Here is a 19,744-nt window from a genome sequence, read left to right as displayed (position 1 = left end):
TTTTTCCAGGAGTGAGGGAAAACATGTCCTGCAAAGGTAGCAAGGAATCAATCAGAGCGGCAGTGTTACGGGAGTGTAAGTCACCGTCGATACACTGGCAGTACAAGGGGTCTTGGTCCCTTCCGGTTGTGGCCAGGACGGGAAGGGGTCCCTCCCATTTCTTTAACAGATTAATGTGATAGACCTGGAAGGTACCTCTTTTTTTGTCTAACTCGATTTTGTAGGTGACGGGGGTTACTTTTTCTAGTACCACATAGGGTCCTTGCCACTGACCCAATAGTTTGTGATCAGAAGACGTCATCATTAGGAGCACCGCGTCTCCGACAGTGAAGGACCTGTCCTTCGTTTTCTTGTCATATTGAGCTTTTTGTGCCTCCTGTGCTTTTTCCATATTGTTCCGGACAATGGTTCGTATCTGCCCCAGATGGGTTCTCAGATTAGTGGCATATTCAATCGGGGGTAGTACTGTTCGGTTCTGTTTCCCATGCCTCGCGAGCCATGTCTAACAAGGAACGAGGTTGGTGACCGTATAACAGTTCAAAGGGGGAGAAACCTGTGCTCTTCTGGGTTTGGCATCTGATTGCGTACAATGCTAGGGGCAATAGGTCTTCCCACCGTTTGGTTTCGAGGTCAAGGAGTTTTTTAGGGTGATCTTCAGTGTAGCGTTGTAACGCTCGACGAGACCGTCCGTTTGGGGGTGATAGGCCACCGTCCCTATTTGTTTGATCCCTAACTGCTTGCACACCTGTTTCATTCGTTTGGACATGAATGGGGTCCCCTGATCCGTTAGGATCTCTTTCGGGAACCCCACCTGGGAAAAAACAGAACTCATGGCTTTAGCTATGGCAGTGGCATTCAGGTGTCGTAAAGCGATGGCCTCCGGAAAACGTGTAGCATAATCCACAAGGACCAGCACATACCGACATCCACTATGAGAGGGTAACAGGGGGCCTATGATGTCCATCCCTATCCTGCGGAACGGTTCTTCAATAACGGGTAGGGGTTACAAGGGAGCTCGGGGGGGGCCTATGCCTGCTATTTTTTTGGCAAACGGGGCATTCACGACAATACACCTTCACTTTCTTATAGATGCCAGGCCAGTAGAACTGCTTGGTTATTATTTGCTCCGTTTTTTCCTCACCAAAATGCCCACCCAGGAGATGACTATGTGCTAGATAGAGGACGTTATCCTGAAAAAGGGAAGGGACCAATAACTGAAGGTTGCTGTTGGGCTCTGCCTTCCGGTAGAGCAAACCGTTTTTGACAAAGAAATAAGGACATACGTGTAATGGGTCTTCTTGGTTCAGGACTTTGCTCCAGGCTTCCTGTAAAACTGGATCTTCCCGCTGGGCTGTGTGGAAGTGGTGGCCGTGTTCCCATGGGTTTTCCATTGGGGCAGCTGGGAATGCATGCACGGTCTTCCCTTTGTTTTTGATTTCTTGTTTTCCTGGGTTTGGAAGGGTGCCAGTCGGGATTCTCCTCTTGCGCGAAGGGTGCTATGTCCAACCATTCTCTGTCGGGGTTCGGGGCTTCTTGCAGTAAGGCAGGCAGATGGGGATAATCATTTCCAAGGATGATCTGTTCCGGCCCACTTTTAATGCAGAGCCAGGATCTGCGGTGGTTTGTACTCGTACATGGGTAGTGGGATATGTCTTTGTATCCCCGTGAACGCATTGTATGTTTACAGTCCACTCCACTGGTCCGATCTGGGCCCCTAAATACTGGGGCCGCACCACGCTCTGTCGGCAGCCAGTATCGGCAAGTGCTGTCATCAGTTGTCCGTTTACGGATACTTCACAGCGATAAGGAGGAGGATGGGCAGTCTGGGAGAGGCAATAATAGTTCCTTACCATGCCGATCTCCATCGGTTCCTCCTTCTGCGGTCAGAAACGGGCTATGTGACCAAGCCCTCCGCAACTGTAACACTGTGGTCCGGGGGTAGGGGTTCTCACTAGGGGGGACCCGGGGTTCGGAAAACAGGGGGTCCGAGGATCACTGTCACGGGATCAGGTTTTCGGGTCAGTGAAGGCCAGGAAGGGCGATGAGCCCCGCTCCTGCTGGATTTCCATGTAGTCTCTTTGCGTCCCTTTTATACTTCGTGCGCTCTGCTGTAGGCGCTAGCGATTTCTACAGCAGTATCCAGTGTGAGGTGCGCATGTTGTCTTACCCATCTCTGTATGGATGGATGGAGGGAAGCGAGGTATTGCTCCAGGTAGACTTTGGCCATAATGACCTCCTTTGTGGCGATGGCGGGCTTCAGCCATCGGTCAGCCATGTCTCGTACTCGGAAGTATAAGGCCCTAGGGGTTTCTTGGGGTCCTTCCCTTATTTGCAGGAGTCTCATCCTATAGGTCTCATCGTCAACCCCTACGCGTTCCATGATACATTGCTTTATTTCGGCGTAGGGGGTCGTACCCAGGATATTGGCCGCTTGGTAGGATGCCTGCAGTTCTCCAGACAGTAGGGGCCCTAAGTATTGACCCCACTTATCCGCTGGCCATGCTGCGGCCAAGGCCATTCGTTCGAAATTGTTGAAAAGGTACTCCGGGTCTTCTCCGGTTACATATTTTTGCAAAATGAATGAGGGAAGAGTACTCGGCCCTCCTTGTTGTCCTAGGACGTCTGCGATTTTCCCCATCGCGGTATCATGGGTCTGGCCCTGCTCCGTGAGTGCCTGTTGCAGCTTCCCCCGATCTTCTACAACGGCGAGGAATTTTTCCATGGCTTTCCCCAGGCTCTCTGCCATTCGGGCGATTGCAGCCTCCATGTCCCCGGTTGATCCCACTTCTGACACCACTTGTGGGATGGCAGACCGGACAAACAGACGCGGAGGCTAGTGCTTACCCTGTTTGAATAAAGGTTATAGCTTCAACCCACCCCCCAAAGCAGACATAGGGCCACCTGGAAATACATTAAAAAATACGGTCATGTGATCAACTCAATGTTTTCGAATCATTGTTTTCTCTCATTGCGGGTTGCTCAGGTGACTTGACACCCTATTAATTGGTATGGGTTTCCATAATGTGAGGAGACTGTGAAAAGTGGCATGAAATCGAAGTACCTATAGTTTAAAGCCAAAACATTATAACAGCTAGAAAAGTATGAGTGGAGGCTAAAGAGTGTAATGAACTCTAGAGTTCAAGGAGGTTGCAATTCCCGTTTTGAATCACATAATCGTGTCTTTTGCACCCATATGTGAGTTGGTTATTCTGTCCTTGGTGAGTGAGGAGACAAAAAATAGGCAGTGGTTCACCTTATAAACATCACTCCTGAAAGAGATGTCCGGTGCCGAGTCAGCATGCGAGGGCAAAGGGCATGACATACTGCATTGTTAACTGGGAATTATAGCATCCTGTTGAGTCCCGAGCAACACCACAAGGCAGCAAGTGCCAAAAGGAAGCTTCTTGGATAGGGTATGAAAAGTGTTATAGGGAATGTTGTTCTGTCAAGGGTTTCCCAGTCAGTAGAACATCAATCATAATTCTTTTTATCAAACGCAGCTTGTAGAAAAGATCATGGTGTCATTCTAATGAACATGGTATCAGACCTAATGAACAGGCCATGATATGTGGTGTTTATCAGTTGTACTATCTAACGGACACTCCCATGATATACAAAACTATTCAGTTCCAAAATCAAGGATCAAAAAATAGGAGTTAAGGAAACCTAGTCCTGAATTAAAAACCCAGCGTTGTTAGTTTTCCAGGAAAAATCTGACTTCTATCATTGGGGGAAAAATCCAGGTACGTATTTTTCTAGTATGGTCCAGTGTATGTCACCTTTATGCTGTAACATATCTGAGAAATGTTTTGGCACCTTGTTGTAGAAAATATACACCTTATTTGCTTAGATGTTCTATAGACCACACTATTACAGTAGATGAACTTCCTCAACTCCCCTTGCAGTCACTAACCCAAAAACGATGGTTTAATTTTTAATTTACAATGGGTTAGTGAGTGGGTATATACTGGTTGCTACAAACTGATGCATAAAAGGTAAGTCACACATGGGGAGAATGCGATGCCCACAGAAGTATCCATCACTTTTAAAAGCATATTGATACTCAAATTAAAATAAATATTCTTTCACTGCCAGTGCTGAACTCATAATGAAATTGATTGGGGTCAATGATGGGTTTTGTGACAGGGTTTCAATATTATATAATTTCTCATCCAATGGAATACAGGCGTAGAGTGACTTGACATCTAAGGTGAGGAGAATATGTTTGGCCGAATCAAAATGTACATCCTCCAAAAAGATGCAAGACTACTTTAGTATCTTCAAATATGAGGACATTTCAGTAACCAAAGGTCCCTTAAACCAATTGTTAAACTAAGAAAGTGATTCAGCCATGGGCCTCTCTGAAGGGTGTTATTATTGCTCATGAATCTTCATAAGGATGTAAAACTAAGAGACACGTAGACTAGTAGTGGGGAGGAATTAAACTAGATGAAGAACTTTATGGACTTGCAGGCTGTGCACTATTCCACTATCTAGTGGTTCGGTCCGGAATAGTCTGAAGACTATTTTTTTTCCATTTCCTTTATGCGTGTCAGTTCTTTTTAAATACACCTTTACTGGTGGTGGTAAGTGGGTCGCATCTGAATCCAGAAAAAACGTCAAGCTGCAAAACTACTCCTACCGGTAAGTAACCATTTTATTTTGCATCATTAATCTGTTCTGGATTCACATGGCATGTGTTGATTACATAGTGGTATTTCCTCCTGTGGGGTAAGGTGAGCCCTTTAAAGCACATGTTTATAAACAAATGTTTCAGCCCTCTTTGTCCCACTTCTGCCTACCTATATATCTGAATGCCCACAAAGTAATGTTTTCTGAAGGTACGTACCGATCATCTAGTGTGTGCAATACTTTCACTGCCTGTTCTTGAGGCTGCTGTAACAGGCCGGTAAGTGGATGGCTTGGTTAATGTGGAGCTTGCATACCAACTACTGTATGTTATGTTAAAATGTTTCTAAAGCGCTCAAATACCCATGGGTGTCTTGGTGCTAGTTGGTATAGCAGTATAGGTGAGAGTAGTGGGAGACTAGAGGTTAAAAAGTCAGGTTTTTGTTAGTTTCCTAAAACTCAATAGTGTGGGAGCTGCTTTGATGTTTATAGGCAGACTGTTACATAGAACCAGGGCTTCAGGGGGGAAAAAACTGCCTCCCCATTTGAGTCTCTTAAAACTGGGACGAGACACCATCAGGGAATTTTTAGATCGTAGTTCTCTGTTGGGAATGTACCAAGAGAGGGATTGTTTGAGGTAACTAGGACCCAGATCATGCAAGGCTTTATAGGTGAGGCATAATCCCTTGAATTTAATGTGGTTATTTACCGAAAGCCAAGGAAGTTCCTTAATAGAGGCTGAAACTGAGTGGAACTTGGGAAGATCAAAAATAAGCCTGGCCGCCGCATTCTGCACGCTTAGAAGTTTCCTCACGTGTTGTTTTTGGAGCTTAACAAAGAGTCTGTTACAGTAGTCTAGCTTTGTGAGAATTAGTAAGGAAATAAGTGTTTTTCTGGAGGGGAGAGGAATAAAAGGAAGAATCTTCCTGATGAATCTCAGTGTTGAAGCTGGTAGAGACAACTGAGCTAATGTGCTTTTTAAAGTTCAGTTTGTCATCTATAGCTATGCTTATGTTTTTTGCTTTTTGGATTGGGGTTGGGAGGGTTCCCAACTCTGCTGGCCAGCATGCTGGGCTCGAAAATTGAGGTTTATTACCAAAAAGTATCACCTCAGTTTTCTCTGAGTTTAGTTTGAGACACTGCCTTCCCACCCAGTCATTAACAGCTCTCATACAGTTGTGAAACTGAGAGATGGCGACTTCTGTATTGTTAGAGGCTGACACCACGATTTGAGTATCGTCTGCATAAGATGTGGGGTAAAATCAAAAAGATCTAATCTGGGGGGCCAATCCGAAACAGACATTGAAGAGCATAGGGCTTCGAGAAGATCCCTGGGGAACCCCGCACGGCAGAGAGGAATTGGATGAAGATTTCTTCAATATAACTGAGTGACTTCTGTCAGTTAGAAATGATTGAAGTAGGGCCAGGGCTTTATCAGCAATGACCAATTTTTTGAGGCGGTCAACAAGAGTGAAATGATCAACCAAATCGAAGGCCGCCAACAGGTCAAGGAGAATAAGTGTTGCAGAGCCTCCTTTGTCAAAGATAGTTCTTAATTCATCTGTTTTTTATTAATGCTATCTCAGAACTATGTTCGGCCCTAAAGCGAAACTGAGAAGAATCCAACAGATGATTTTCCTGAATAAACTGTGTCAGTTGTGTGTTGATCAGTTTTTCCACTATTTTGGCTAGGAATGGTAATCTAGAGATAGGATGCCTAATTGCATTGAATTTGTCTTATCAGGGGATCAATATAGATGGCAAATCGGATTGGCGAGCAAGGACATCCTTGCCTAGTGCCTCGTTCTATAGTTATTTAATCGGATAGACCTCCGATTATAGAAATCCTAGCCCTAGGCTTATAATAAACAGCTTTTACTGATTTAATAAATCCCTGTGCAATCCCCTTCCGAGCCATCACCTCCCAGTCATACGGCCAGAAAAACTGATCAAAAGTTTTTTAGGCGTATAGCAAGATTAGCGCCATAGGATATTTAGTAACTCCAGCCACATGAAAGAGGGTGAGGACTCATCAGATATGATCGGTCATCCCCTTACCCAGCATATAACAATGTTGGACAGAAGCTGTAATACGGCTAATAACCGTGGCAAGACGCAAGTCTAAGATTTTTGCATAGATCTTGGAGTCAGTATTGATAAGTGTGATATGAACCTAACTCATTAGATGGTTTATTATTTTTTTAGAAAAACTGCAATCCTTGCTGTTGCCCAGCTATGCGGGGGAGTGGGGGGTATTCCCTTCCTGCATCAGTTCCACTAAGTGGCCTTTAAGTATACCAGCAAATATTTTATAAAATTCTCTGGGGATAAAGTCCATACGAGTGGCTTTCCCAGAATTTAAACTCTTAATAGCTGCTTCTATCTTTTCTACTAAAATAGGTTGATCCATTCTGTCTATTGGATTCTTCGAGGATCGCCTGACAGGAGTCCGGGAGATATTCCCCATGATGTTAGGGGCTTCACCAGTCTTAGAGTATAGTTGCTGGTAAAACCGTTGAAATGCCGACCTAATCTCAATCGATCCTGATTTCTCTCCAAGCAACGGGTCCCTTATCTCCCTAATTTGTTCGCCCTCAGTTGTTACGCTTGCCCTAAATGCGAGATTTTGCCCTACTTTTTCATTGTATTAATTAGATTCCTCCTGCCAGACCATGTACCTATCTGTAGCCTTTTTAACAGCGATATCTACAATTCTAGCTCTGGCATTTGACAGCTCGAATAAAAGGGCCATACCAATCTCATCCCCAGAAGAAATGTTATCATTCAATTTTAATTCAGCACTAGTCAAATCAGAATACAATCCCACCAGTAGCATTTTTTCCTATTTTTGGCGCTCAATACTGAATCTCAGCGTTTCCCCCTAAAACCAGCCTTAAATGTGTCCCAGACGACACTAATGTGAGCACTACCCAGATTTTTCTAGAAAAAACCGAGGGATCCAATCCTGGATATGTCTCACATAGCGTGGATCTAACAAAAGTGTCCTTTGAAATGACCTCGATCGCTTGACTTCTGGGAGCTGGGTCATTTGTAGTTCTTTGACAAGAGGATTGTGATCTGACATAACCCAACGGTCCAAAGCATCAGCAGAGACTCTGGTCGAAATCACAAATACCGTTTTTAGAGAGAATTGCAACCCCCTTGGTGTGGGTTCTATATAGTATCGGCTCCCCCCCCCCCCCGTGCGTAGCCTTTTTTGGGGTAGTTTGCACTTGTAACTTTTTGACCACATAAGCTACATTTGGGGGGGGGGGGGGGGGGGGGGGATGGGCTAAATATGAAAGAGTCTGTTTTTTTCCCTGCAAATGGTATCAACAAAGGGGTTGTGGTGCTGAAATCACCAGCTTTCAGGGGCAAGCAGACTTTTATCAGAAAACCAAGTTTTTACATAGTTTTGGCATTTTTGTCACATAGCCCATTTTTGCTTTTTCTGTGTGCTTTCAACGTCGTTCCAATTAATGGTACAAATGGGTATGCAATAATGGATCCTGGAAAGCTACACATTTTAGAAAAGTAGACATAATTCTGAATTCAGCCAGGGGTCATTTATGTAGATCCTTCAAGGTTTCTTTATAGAAAGTAACAGTTGACTATACAAAGAATTGAAAATTAGATGGAAAAAAACAGCCATTTGTGTCAACGATTTTACCTGTAACTTCTTCTAATTATGACAGCTGTTTGAAAGCAATATACCGTTACATCCGCTGGACCTTTCCGGTTGTGGAGATATATAGGACTTGAAGGTTCACCAAGAACCCCACAAACCCAGAGCAAATAATGGATGCATCTTGCAATGGTTTTTTATTATGTACCAGGTATATAGCAATTAATTTGGGAAAATATATACATGGGAAAATCGTTATGGAAGACACCTATGCATTTCTGAAATTGGAACAAAATAGAGTTTAGAAACAGTAGATATTTCCGAAATTGTGAGTACCCATACTAGCATGAGAATTATTGGTCATTTTTCAAAATGACTTCTTTTTTACACATTGTTTTTCATTTGGAGGGCAGAAAGTCAATAGGTAACAACAGTTGCTCGACAATTCTGTTACCATAAGTCCCCCGATAAAAAAATGGCACCTCACTTCTGGTCCCAAGTCACAGTCTAGGTTTCACACGTCCAATAGAATGACAGGTTAGTTGCATGTTTAGCCATATCTTTTAGCCAGGGATCTGGGCCTTTATCTCCGATGTAAAAGATTGGGTTCTGCCTTTGAAGAGGACTTTCAATCTTGCTGAATTAAGCAAAAAGACCCGACAGCCTGCCTCTTGCCATGGAAAGAACATCTGCCACCACCTTCTCTCGAGCACCGAATAACATAAGTCAGGTCTCATCCTGTCCTCCATGCCCAGCTTTCCGTAAAACCAGAGGAAATCTGTGTGCCCGTTGTACTTTCACCACCAAATTCCAGTTAAAAAGCTCTGCGCAGGCACCTCCAAGCAGGCTGATAATAAAGGCTCCAGCATAATTGCCTTCGACATTCTCTAGTTTCCCTAAAAACCACAGGTTGTGCCGCCGTTGGCGGTTTTCAAACTCCTCAAGCTTCCACTAAACATCTACAAGCTAAGCATCAAGACTATCCACTCTCGTTCACAAAACACCAGCAGACTCCTCAATAGCAAGTCCAGGCTTCAATTGTCGCTATCCTTTCGACCATATCCATGCAGCATTTGTTGACTTAGAGAATCGATGGTGGTCCGCACTGTGCACGAGACACAATCAGCGGCAACATATTTATGGCAATCATAGGACAGGCACACTAGTTAGGTGGTAATGTTTTAATTTTGTTTGTACTATGTTGCAGCTTTGCACAGTAACATTGGATGGCAACCTTTGTAGTGACATAATGTTGCTTTTTGTTTAACCGCAACGTCGATCACAGCAATTTGTGGGGGGCTTAGCAAATCAATCCCTGAATTTTCTTGGCGGTTTGGTGAGCTTCCCAGGTCTCAGTTGTGGCTTCTACTTGTACTAGATTAGGAATATTGCATATTGAATCCATTGTGGGGGTCTCTGGAGCCACACGGACTTCTTTTGCACTTTGTCACCTCTCAAACCGTAGACGTGTTGCCCAGTAGTCCCAAGCTAGCCGAGATGTTGGTGCAGAGGCTATGTGTCTGTTGCTGGTGGCAGGGATATTTTTACTTTCCCTTCTTTTGACATGTTTGTGCGCTTGGGGGTTTATCTGCGTCTGAGGTAGTACTATCGGAGCTCTCAAAATCCCGACCCCCTTCATCAAAATGATCATCCTTTATATTAGTTATCTGGCACGGAAAAGAATTTGTCCAGTCATGCGACCTCTCCCCTTCCATGGTTTTTTATGCACTGCTGAAGATCCTCACTCATTCCAGGGGAGCGTGATAAGCGGCTCAGCGAATCCTGGCAGGGCTGATCAGAGGCAAGAACGAGCATACGTAGATTAAAGCTTTGCGATGCCGCCCCATACTAACAAACAGCAAGCTGCCAAGAAGTGGAAAGAGCCAGTTGCCTGCCCCCCTCTCCCCCCCCGGCTCGCAGACCCACAAAGCTGGGGGAAGGACAGTAGAGACACCGATGACAAATCGAAAGTGAAAGCTGGAGCCAGTGCATACATAATGCTCTGGGAAATGTAAAGTAACCACAGAGCTTCCAAGCTAAAAGCGGCACACATCCCCAGACAAAGCTCACAGCCTGGGATTCCCTCCATCTTTGGCAGGCTTACCAGGCGTGTTGGTCCGTCTGAACTGGATAATGGGGAGAAACATTGGTCCTGGCAGCCTGCTGCAGATCCTGCTGGAAGTACAGGCAATGCGGGGGCCATTTTCAGGGATGCGGATATTAGGAAAGGAGGGGCTGGTGGGGGCGCCATCTCCTCTGATCCCCCAGAGCTCTGTAAACCGGATAACACCCCCCAGCATGCATGATATCCCTGATAGACTCCCAATATACCGCCGGATGACACAAAGCAGAATATTATTTAATACTGCAGGGCACCCATGGTCTAGGCGGTGTCATTCTAGAATTTTTTTATGTGTGGAAGCGCTGAAGTTTTTTGCCTCGCCAAACAGACGGTCCCCTGTGATAGACATGTTAATTATAGCTGGCTGGACACCTTGTTTGAATCTTGAGATGCTCAGCCAAGCATGCCTGCATTAGGTAGAGGCTCTGCATTGCGGTCTACCAGCAGGGTCTGCTAGATTCAGAGCAGATTTCAGACATGTATTGGCAATGGTCATGCACTCCTGTGAGACTGCATTTGAACTCCTCTAGCAGGTGCTCCACTCTACAGGGTACTGCCAGAGAATGATTTGAGGTACGGCTTTCTGAAGAAAAATGCCAGTTCAGATAATAAACTTGTCAACAAGGGTGGTTGGTACAAAGCCCAAGACTTGATTGAAGAGTTTGGATGGTGAAAGACACCAAGCCTCTCTGGAGTTGTGCACTGCTAATTAGCCAGAGTTTAGGTCACAAGGATGTCAGACTACATGTGGGAAAGTTACTGTATTGGAAGAATCTTCACCTCAGACATTAGAATAATCCCAACTGCCTGTCAACCCTAGAACACTTTAAATTCATGTTTGTCCATACAAAAGAATATACAGGGTACCAATGTCCATGTGAGAAGCACCCGTAATACTGGCCACGGTAAGATTTTTCTGATATGCAGACTGAATACTCGATAAATATTAATTGCAGCATTTGCAATTAAAGACAGAAGATCTACCATTGCAGAAATGAAAATTAGTCTGATCAGCTTGCATTCTAAAAGGTAAACAAAAACACCGATTGAGCCTTCCTGGAGCTTACACTAAGCATGATGCACAACATTGGCAATTGCATCCGCCAGTTCTTTATGTCATGGACATTTTGGGAATGAGATCCCATGTACAGTAAATTGAATTTCAAATGCCCATGCCCGGAAGGCTGGCCGGGTTATCTATGTAACTTCTATGAAAGTTCCTGCAACGCAAAGACAGGAGTACAAGGAACCCTTTTTTCAGCAATCTAGGATCTTCACCTATAAACATTATGAAACACAGCATCATCGGTTTACTATGCAGCTCAAGTTTATAATAATTTCATATAATGGACTCTTTATCTTGTCTATAATCTGGATGACAGTCTCTGAAAGTTTGTTTCCACACAGAAATCTGCCAAAAAGGGCAGCCGTCACAATTTTGGTCTTTGAAGCAGAGTGACGGTCTATATGAAGTGCCTGGTTTAGGGCAGATATCAAATTCTGGGTGATGAGGGTTCTTGTATTTCTTTTGCAGTTTTGGAGAGATCACTTTAATGCTGGCCGAGAATATCTCCAGGTCCTAGTACCAAAGGTCTTCAAAACACCACTAGCTGAAAAGTAAACCAAATGATGGACCATTGTAATGTCATCCACTGGGGAGATTCCCTCAGGAGGAAGATTAAGATCTGCCACAAGATAGTGAAACATCATTTCTTGTGCTGATGAGTAATCATTTTCAGCAAGCAATGGGGTAACCCAGTATCCCTCAGAACGGACGAGCTGAGACGTTTGCATGCCGTTCCTCCCAATCACTCGGACTCAGATAGAGTGTAACAGCAATTTGAGTGACGTTTTCTCGCCTCATTTGAGCTGTTGTACAATTACACTGGATTTCGTCTGTTTTGATACCATATTTGGCATTTGTTACAGCAATTTTTGCAGTGTTGTAGCATGGCTGCATAGGCAAGTTGAGGGACCAAGCGAGTTTATATTGGGTCACCTAACAGAATTAGGTAATAGGGCACCCCAGTGGTCATGGTGCGTGCTTTTAAGATCTGGCTGTTTCTAGGAGCTGGCATAAACCAAGCTACTAAAACCCCTTCACACTAGCTCAGTCTAGACAGTTTAGGAAAAATTAAGCTGGGTGTAACCCTCTAAAGCAGCCCCCCAAGCGCACGCGTTTTTTTAAAACCAAGTCACACACAAAGATCAACGTCACTAAAACATTACCAATGGCCCTAAAGGGTAATGTGGCATACCTTGCAACAGTATTTTAAGATCACTGGTCCTTAAGAAGACTAGATTCTACCAAAGGGAAAGTTGGATGCCCTCTACTTTATTAAATAGATTCCACAAAAGCACGAGGTAGTGGAAAGTTTATTTACAACCAATTTGTCAATGCAAGAAGATCCATTGAAAGAGGAAACTGTTGGAGTGCACCTGTAAAGTCTGATGCATGCAGTCTAAAATTCTGTAGTACTCGGTCTCAAGTCACCACAACTTCACATACCAATTCCTGAAAAACCTGAGAAAGTTGAGGAATGTTTTATAAAAATGTTTTCTACTTTTCCACCAATATCCATGTATGCTTAAAAGAAATCCTTATAAAAACAAAAAAGAAGGACACAGGCAAGTATTTACAGTTCAATACAAAAATCAAATTGTGATCCTGCTAGGTGAAATAAAAAACAAAAAAAAAAGTCTTCAAGCACGTTCTCCTCGAATCCTTCTTGCCAGCTGGATGTCCTTGGGCATAATGGTCACTCTTTTCGCATGGATTGCGCAGAGGTTGGTGTCTTCAAATAGGCCAACAAGGTATGCCTCGCTCGCCTCCTGTGGAATTATGTAAATGTCACACTGGATTAGTTTCACAAACATGCAGATGTGAAGTAACCATGTCACAGGTGTACTTTTGTCAAATACATAACAGACCCAACTAGATGGGTAGTCTCACAACTATAGAAACTGCTACTGGTCTACATGTTGGGCTCTACAAGGTACACTGAATCATACAGGCTTACATAACCTGTAATAGCTCATAGTTTACACTCCGCATAAGTCATTTTGCTGTTCAATCACTTAAGGCATAAGATTTTTTATTAATTCCAACAGGCAATTCAAGCACACCACCATCACTGCATACTACTCGGATGTACCTAGACCGCCAAGCATCTATTAGTTTATTAACATTATCGCTCTCCCTACAGATGTGTACTACCAATAGCACTAATGCTAGTTTGGCAGCAGCACGAGTTTTCTTTGGTCTAAATATCAAGAGCAGAAGTTCTGGTACATGACATTATGTGGCTCATTGCATGCTTGGTTAATTCAGACTTATTTTTAGTGCAAAATACCCTTTAGGCATCCCTCTGATCCAATTAATGCAGAAGCAGATTAACTGAAGTGAACTCCTTTTTAATGCTTCACCACCTTCCATTACCTTTTATGCCCAGTCATTGACCACATTTTTCTTTTAATAAGTTGCTGTGTAGGTGTGTGCCAAGACAGATGGCTGACTTTATGAAAGTTAGGGGCATTTGATGTTGGTATAATTTGGGTTGAAGTCTGAAATTCAGACTAACGACTTAGTTCAGTAGCTACTGCAGTCCAAAGATATCCATTGTAAATGTAGGACTGCCTCCTGCAGACTGTTCCCATTGTGTTGCGAGGCCAGTGATTGCTTGACATTTGTAAGTTTTAGTTGTGCACCAGCTGTGTCCTTATGGTCAGCAAACACTGCCTTGACTAGATTGCACTAACTGTGGATGACACTGGTGTAACAGTGTTTGCCTCCCACATCTTCTGTCCAGGTCAACAAAAGACCCAAACATTGCTCAGAACCATTCTGACTGGACTAGACAGCTAAAAGCACTTAGCCTCAGTAGTTTAGCTGCTAAATTTAGTCCTTAATATTGAGGAAGTAGTTCCACGTCAAGACCCAATTGCAGGAGGAAATTTTTTTTTAATTTTTTTTTTTTTTTTTAAATGGCCCCATGGCTAGTATTCTGAGATTACCATCCAGACGTGGTTCCTTTCATCTCTGTATTAGTCTGAAATGTAACCGTGGAGGACCTTCTAGTAGCCATTAACACAAATCAGCTACATGAGCCATTAATAAAAGCCATGAAGTCTGCTTTTTTATTAGGTCACGTCTTGAGTCAGAGTGCATGTGCTGCATGCTGTAAACTGCTATTTCGTTGGTTGCTTGGTCTGCCTTTAAAAAGGCCACTGCTTTCACTGGTGAATAGTTACGTTTGTTCTGCCTTGTGTCTGGTTTGTTACCGCCCTGGCGACTGGCCCATTGATCCTTTAACCAGTGTCCATAGGTTTGTTTCAGTGCATTACTTTTGTTGTTCGGCCCTTTTAGAGGTCGCTCTCCTCCCCCAGCACTAGGGCAGCCCCTCAGACACCCTTTGGAATCTCATTCTCTGTGCTGCCTGTTCCATCGAGTATCTGAATAGTAGCAAGAGCGTCCCTCAACCCCTAACGTTTCTGCTGACACCCATGGATGATTGTGCATCCTGAATTAAGGGGGTGGGTGACAAATAGCTGTGTAGCGTTAATGTGAAAAGTGGTGTGCGTGAACATTGTGCCCGTTTGTGCGACCACGCACTAATCTAAGCACATCAATGTTGCCTATTCTGTGCCCCATATGACCATTGTAAGCAAGTAACTGCTAACATAATACGTGAATTGAGCACCATAGGTTTCCAGACAAATCTGTGTCTGGGTGATTTCCCAGAAGAGTTGGGAAAGGAAGAAAAAATATAGGTGGGTGGGAGTTCAAGAAACAGGGACAGCACCAGCAGTGGAAGGACCTTATGAGATCTGAAGCAAGCAGTACTCAGTCCATGCTCCTGCTAAAAGAGGGAAGTGAAGCCAGGTCATTCTGCTGGACTATAAGGCAGTGGACAAGTGGAGGAATACAACAGTAGGAGGTTGGGTGGGGTTAATGTGCTCATGTACCAAGGGTGCGGACAAGCACAAGGAAAAAAACTATAGCAGCTGACCAACTTCAATGTCTCAAGTTTTGGGACAACTGTAAAGTCATACATAGCAGAATAAAAATGTATGCAACACAGAAGGCCAGCTGCATGCACCAAGTAGGGGCTCAAGTTGGAGGTCCTAAATTTGCATGTCAACTAAGTAATCATTGAAGATACTAATGTAAATAAAAACCTAACGGAGTGTTAAGTTGATAGGACACCAATTTCTGGTGGTCATTGATCGGGCATTAAAGCAGGGGTCTTCAACTGGAGGTCAAGCCATTATGTTTGGGCAATCATGTACTCAAAATACAGCACGAATATTCAGTTTTTTTAACTAGATGAACAAGCATTATTTAACCTGCAAATAAGTGCTTGCCCATTAATTTAACGTGTTAGACCTCCTTAAACAATCCCTGACCAACCCAGACTCCCTACCGCCACCCTTCTGGTATCAGTGCAGCCCTCGATCACACCACAGACCACTCTGTGGCCCTATGGTAAATGTTGTGTACCCATGGTCTAGAATTATTTAAACCGATCCCTGGTGGCAGAAACTTACTGACGCTACCATGGTCTGTTGGTAGAGAAATGTTAGTCCTGTGATTTAGTCTTAATACAACCAGATATACTGCAGTTCAGTTAATGAGCTGTTATAAGAGTGGTGTCTTCTAGAACGCAGACTTCATCCAAATTTCATAAGCCCTTAACTCTGATGGCCCCACTCTAGTATCAAACAAGAGCCCACATTCTTATTAGAATGAAGCATTTAGAGAAACAAAAACTGAGTTACCTGCAGAGCCCCAATAGCTGCACTCTGGAACCGCAAATCAGTTTTAAAATCTTGAGCAATCTCCCTCACTAAGCGCTGGAACGGCAGTTTGCGAATCAACAATTCAGTAGATTTTTGGTATCTTCGGATCTCTCTCAGGGCAACTGTACCAGGCCTAAGCAATAAAAAGAAAAATGTATAACCGTTAGTAGACTTATGACAAACTAACTTTTCCCAGGCATGGTGGTTTCAACCATGAAAGCCTGCATCCTTAACAGGGATATCAAGCAACCCATGCTGGCTTCTAAAGGCTTAAGTCAGCGTGGAGTTAAGAGCATCATGAGGTGCTACAGTGGAACAATTTGATTTTTAGACCTGCCCACATACAAAGAAGCAGTGGTTCCAGTGGATAATAAGGAGATAATTTAAGCAATTAAACTGCACAATCGCAATAAGTCTGTAAGGACCAATGTCAGGGGACAAAAATAATTCTTTACACAGTATAGTCAAGATGATATTTTAGAGAAAAACAGCAATTAGTATATACACTTCTTTAAATTCCCCTGTTTATAGTGACACACTTACTGTGTCACCTTGTGAGGAGCAGGTATTTTGTAGACCAAGAGAGGAACCGCTCAACAATGGTCTCCAGTTCCAGTCTACGGCATATGCAGTTTGGGCTAATTTGCACATCCCTGCGAAGTTCTAAAGTCTATTTATGTGTGACGAAGTACATTAATCCCAGTTATCTACATCATGGGATTTTATTTATAAGACGAGAGTCTACAATCCAAAAGGAAAGTCTTTAGTCTCTATATTGCAAGCAACTTGACCTCCAGGCAAATGCATTAATAAAATTGGGGAACCGGCATTAAGAGTTCTCCTGGTGTATCTAAAGATACTTGGCAGAAATATTTGCAATGCTTTTTTGGGCATACTACAGGCCTTTATTACCAGGAAAAAATAAATACTGCGAGTTGCTGCTCAATCTGAACCACGTTACACTCAGTTTTCCTCGAGAACGATTGTAGTCGGCAGTAAAGATTTATCTAGGCACTCTAAATCACAAAATATCTCTAGAGTTTTACAGAATCTGCCTTTACTAACCATTCAAAATAATAAAAACATACCTGTATCTGTGAGGCTTCTTGACACCACCTGTAGATGGTGCGCTCTTCCTGGCAGCCTTAGTAGCCAACTGTTTCCTTGGAGCCTTTCCTCCAGTAGACTTACGAGCTGTCTGCTTGGTTCGAGCCATTTTTATTCAATCTAAAAATTAAAACGAAGGATTAGCATAGCCTCCCGGATATGTCTATTTGACGAGTGTCGTTACTGGATTTACATACACAAGCCAGTTGTAGAAGGGCGTTTAATGATATGTATTAAGAAAATCTTAATTGTCATTACTTTTACAGTTTTAAAGTAAAAAAGGAGGTTAACATAGAATTCGAAAAAGAAAAAAAAAAGCAGTGCAAAAGGTAGCCGGGTAAGGCACGCGCCGCCCACGCATTGCACACCGGAGGAAGAAATGCGCGAGCTTACAATTTTTTAACACAAAACTGATTATGTAGTTTTACACTGAAGGATGACCCGTAGATCGTATAAAAATAAAAACTGCGCGCAGCCTAAAAATGTAATTGTTCGGGTCCCTTAAACTTTGGGCGGGAGACGGCAGATTTTAAAACTACTCCAAGTCAAGGTCAGCCGTTAGCTCCCGCCTACCAGGATCCGAGCGAGTCATAGCTTCGCAGGACGCCTACGTCATAATGGCCAACGGAAATCATTGTATTACAAACAAGAGCTTTCGGTCTCAGCGCGCCGCGGAAGCCTCTTCACTGAAGGAGTTATAGGAGCTACTTAGAGGAGAAAAACAAACAGCAGGAATTAAAGGGAGCGGGGTTAGAACCTATCCAATGATCGGAAGCTTCCAAGTGTCATCGAAGCCCACACAAGAACAGCGACTACGTTTGTCACCAGCCCCATTTTTTTTTTTACTGTACAAGTCAAGCACAGCTGGGCGACTCCATTTTCTAATGCGGGATGACATACAGTCCGTGCGCCTCCATTACGCGGCCGCGCTGCCACACGTCGACCAGTCTGTGCCGTCACGGAGAACTCCGGGCAATACAGGACAGCAAACAGAGGGGGCGGGGAAAAATTGATCTAGTTTCTGCCAGGAGCGAGAATCTAATAAACGGCCAGCTATGTCAATAAAGATATCACCAGGAAAGGGATAAAATGATATTACGGCCAATTCGCTCAAATACGCAAAAAAAAAAAAAGTTTACAGCTTTCCAAAGCAGCGTCTATGACAGAGACGGGGCGCGGGAGACGCATACAGGAAATACCCGGTGTTGTGCAAGAGAACATATATTACAAGTGCCGCCATTTTGTATACGGCTAGGCAACGACTAGTACAACCAGACTAGAGACTCTGATAAAAGGCTTAACAAACGTGTAGTGTATAACGACTGAACAAAGTCCTCGCGGCGCAGTACACATACAACCATAATCAGACGTTCAACATGGTGTTGAAAATATCATAAATAATATCACTAACCTCCGCAAATCACTGGTGTCTCTCCGTTCTGTCTCGTGCCGTCAAGATACTCTCGGGCGCTGTTTGTATCTGTGGACGGCGCGCTCCGCCGTAAGTTTTATACTACCCTTGTGACGTCATCGCCGCGTGTAACGCCCATTATTACGTGAACGTCTGTCAGTACTGGGTAATTCTGCTGAAATCCCCCGCCCTGTCTGTTTTCCCAGCCTTTTTAAAACACTCGGGAATAAAACCAACACTAAAACAAACCAGCGCGCGAAAACAAAAAATGATGAAACGTACAGGCATAGCTGGTTACCTTTTTGAAACAAACGCTAACAAAGCCAGTCAATCGAGGTTTGTATTAAAACAATGAATTGCCCATCTAATGGACTAAACGAGTATGAGCACAAATTGGCAGCACGGATGCGAAAAAAGAAGCACCATCTAAGCGCGGGCTTTTAGTGGATTTAACCGTAGAGGTCTGCTAACTATATAAGTGTGTTAAATAAAAGGAGAATTAACCAACTAACCACAATTTATAATCAAGGACACAAAAATACTGCACAGGTCGATATACATTTTATGAATACTTGATGTTGGTATATATATATATATATATATATGCTTTAGCTATAAAGCAACGGAGCTTGAGACAGGTAGAAATACAGGGTTGTTTTTTAGCTTAGACTCTCATCTGATCACTCTTGCGCCATCTAAGAAATGTTACTGTATCTCTACTGTCATTTTAATCACCACAGGGTAAAGTTTTGGTAATTGTAATGCACCAGTGCTGTGTCATATATGCCACTGGCCAAGCCTTTTATTGGTGCTGCCTCTGTTCCCTTTATTTAGCACTCTGTATTTTACTGTGGACTTTCTCTTTCTTGACACACTTGGGTGCGAATACCAGGATGCCATCTGATGGACCATTTTTACATTCCCGATTCATGAAAAGTTGCTAATATTTTGATGATGCACTTTGCTCAAATCAATTACTCTGTTTCTTTTTAACTTGATGCTCATCTTAACATGTTTGCATGTTATATCCTTATGTTTGCTTTTGTTATGC

General features: G+C 43.5%; 1 protein-coding gene across 1 annotated transcript; it reads right to left on the bottom strand.

Moving 5' to 3' along the window:
* Positions 1–12,736: 12,736 nt before the first annotated feature.
* LOC146796625 (histone H3.3A) lies at positions 12,737–18,764 on the bottom strand. The gene is made up of 4 exons (XM_085629285.1): positions 18,694–18,764; positions 17,264–17,402; positions 16,155–16,308; positions 12,737–13,208 (listed from the first exon to the last, which is right to left on the bottom strand). The coding sequence occupies exons 2-4, from the start codon at positions 17,389–17,391 to the stop codon at positions 13,080–13,082; spliced, it is 411 nt and encodes a 136-aa protein (XP_085485411.1). The 5' UTR covers positions 17,392–17,402; positions 18,694–18,764; the 3' UTR covers positions 12,737–13,079.
* Positions 18,765–19,744: the final 980 nt, after the last annotated feature.

This window comes from Triturus cristatus, chromosome 10, assembly GCF_964204655.1.
Source record: "Triturus cristatus chromosome 10, aTriCri1.1, whole genome shotgun sequence".
Classification (NCBI taxonomy): domain Eukaryota; kingdom Metazoa; phylum Chordata; class Amphibia; order Caudata; family Salamandridae; genus Triturus; species Triturus cristatus.
The sequence above is the reverse complement of the archived record's forward strand: the minus strand, read 5'-3'. Positions and strand labels throughout refer to the sequence as shown.

Excerpts from the sequence above, each read along its gene's own strand:
- LOC146796625 (XM_085629285.1), bottom strand. The coding sequence starts at position 17,391 with ATGGCTCGAACCAAGCAGACAGCTCGTAAGTCTACTGGAGGAAAGGCT. Across the intron at positions 16,309-17,263 it reads AAGAAGCCTCACAGATACAG|GCCTGGTACAGTTGCCCTGA; the intron begins GTATGTTTTTAT and ends TTTATTGCTTAG. Across the intron at positions 13,209-16,154 it reads CAGCTATTGGGGCTCTGCAG|GAGGCGAGCGAGGCATACCT; the intron begins GTAACTCAGTTT and ends ATAATTCCACAG.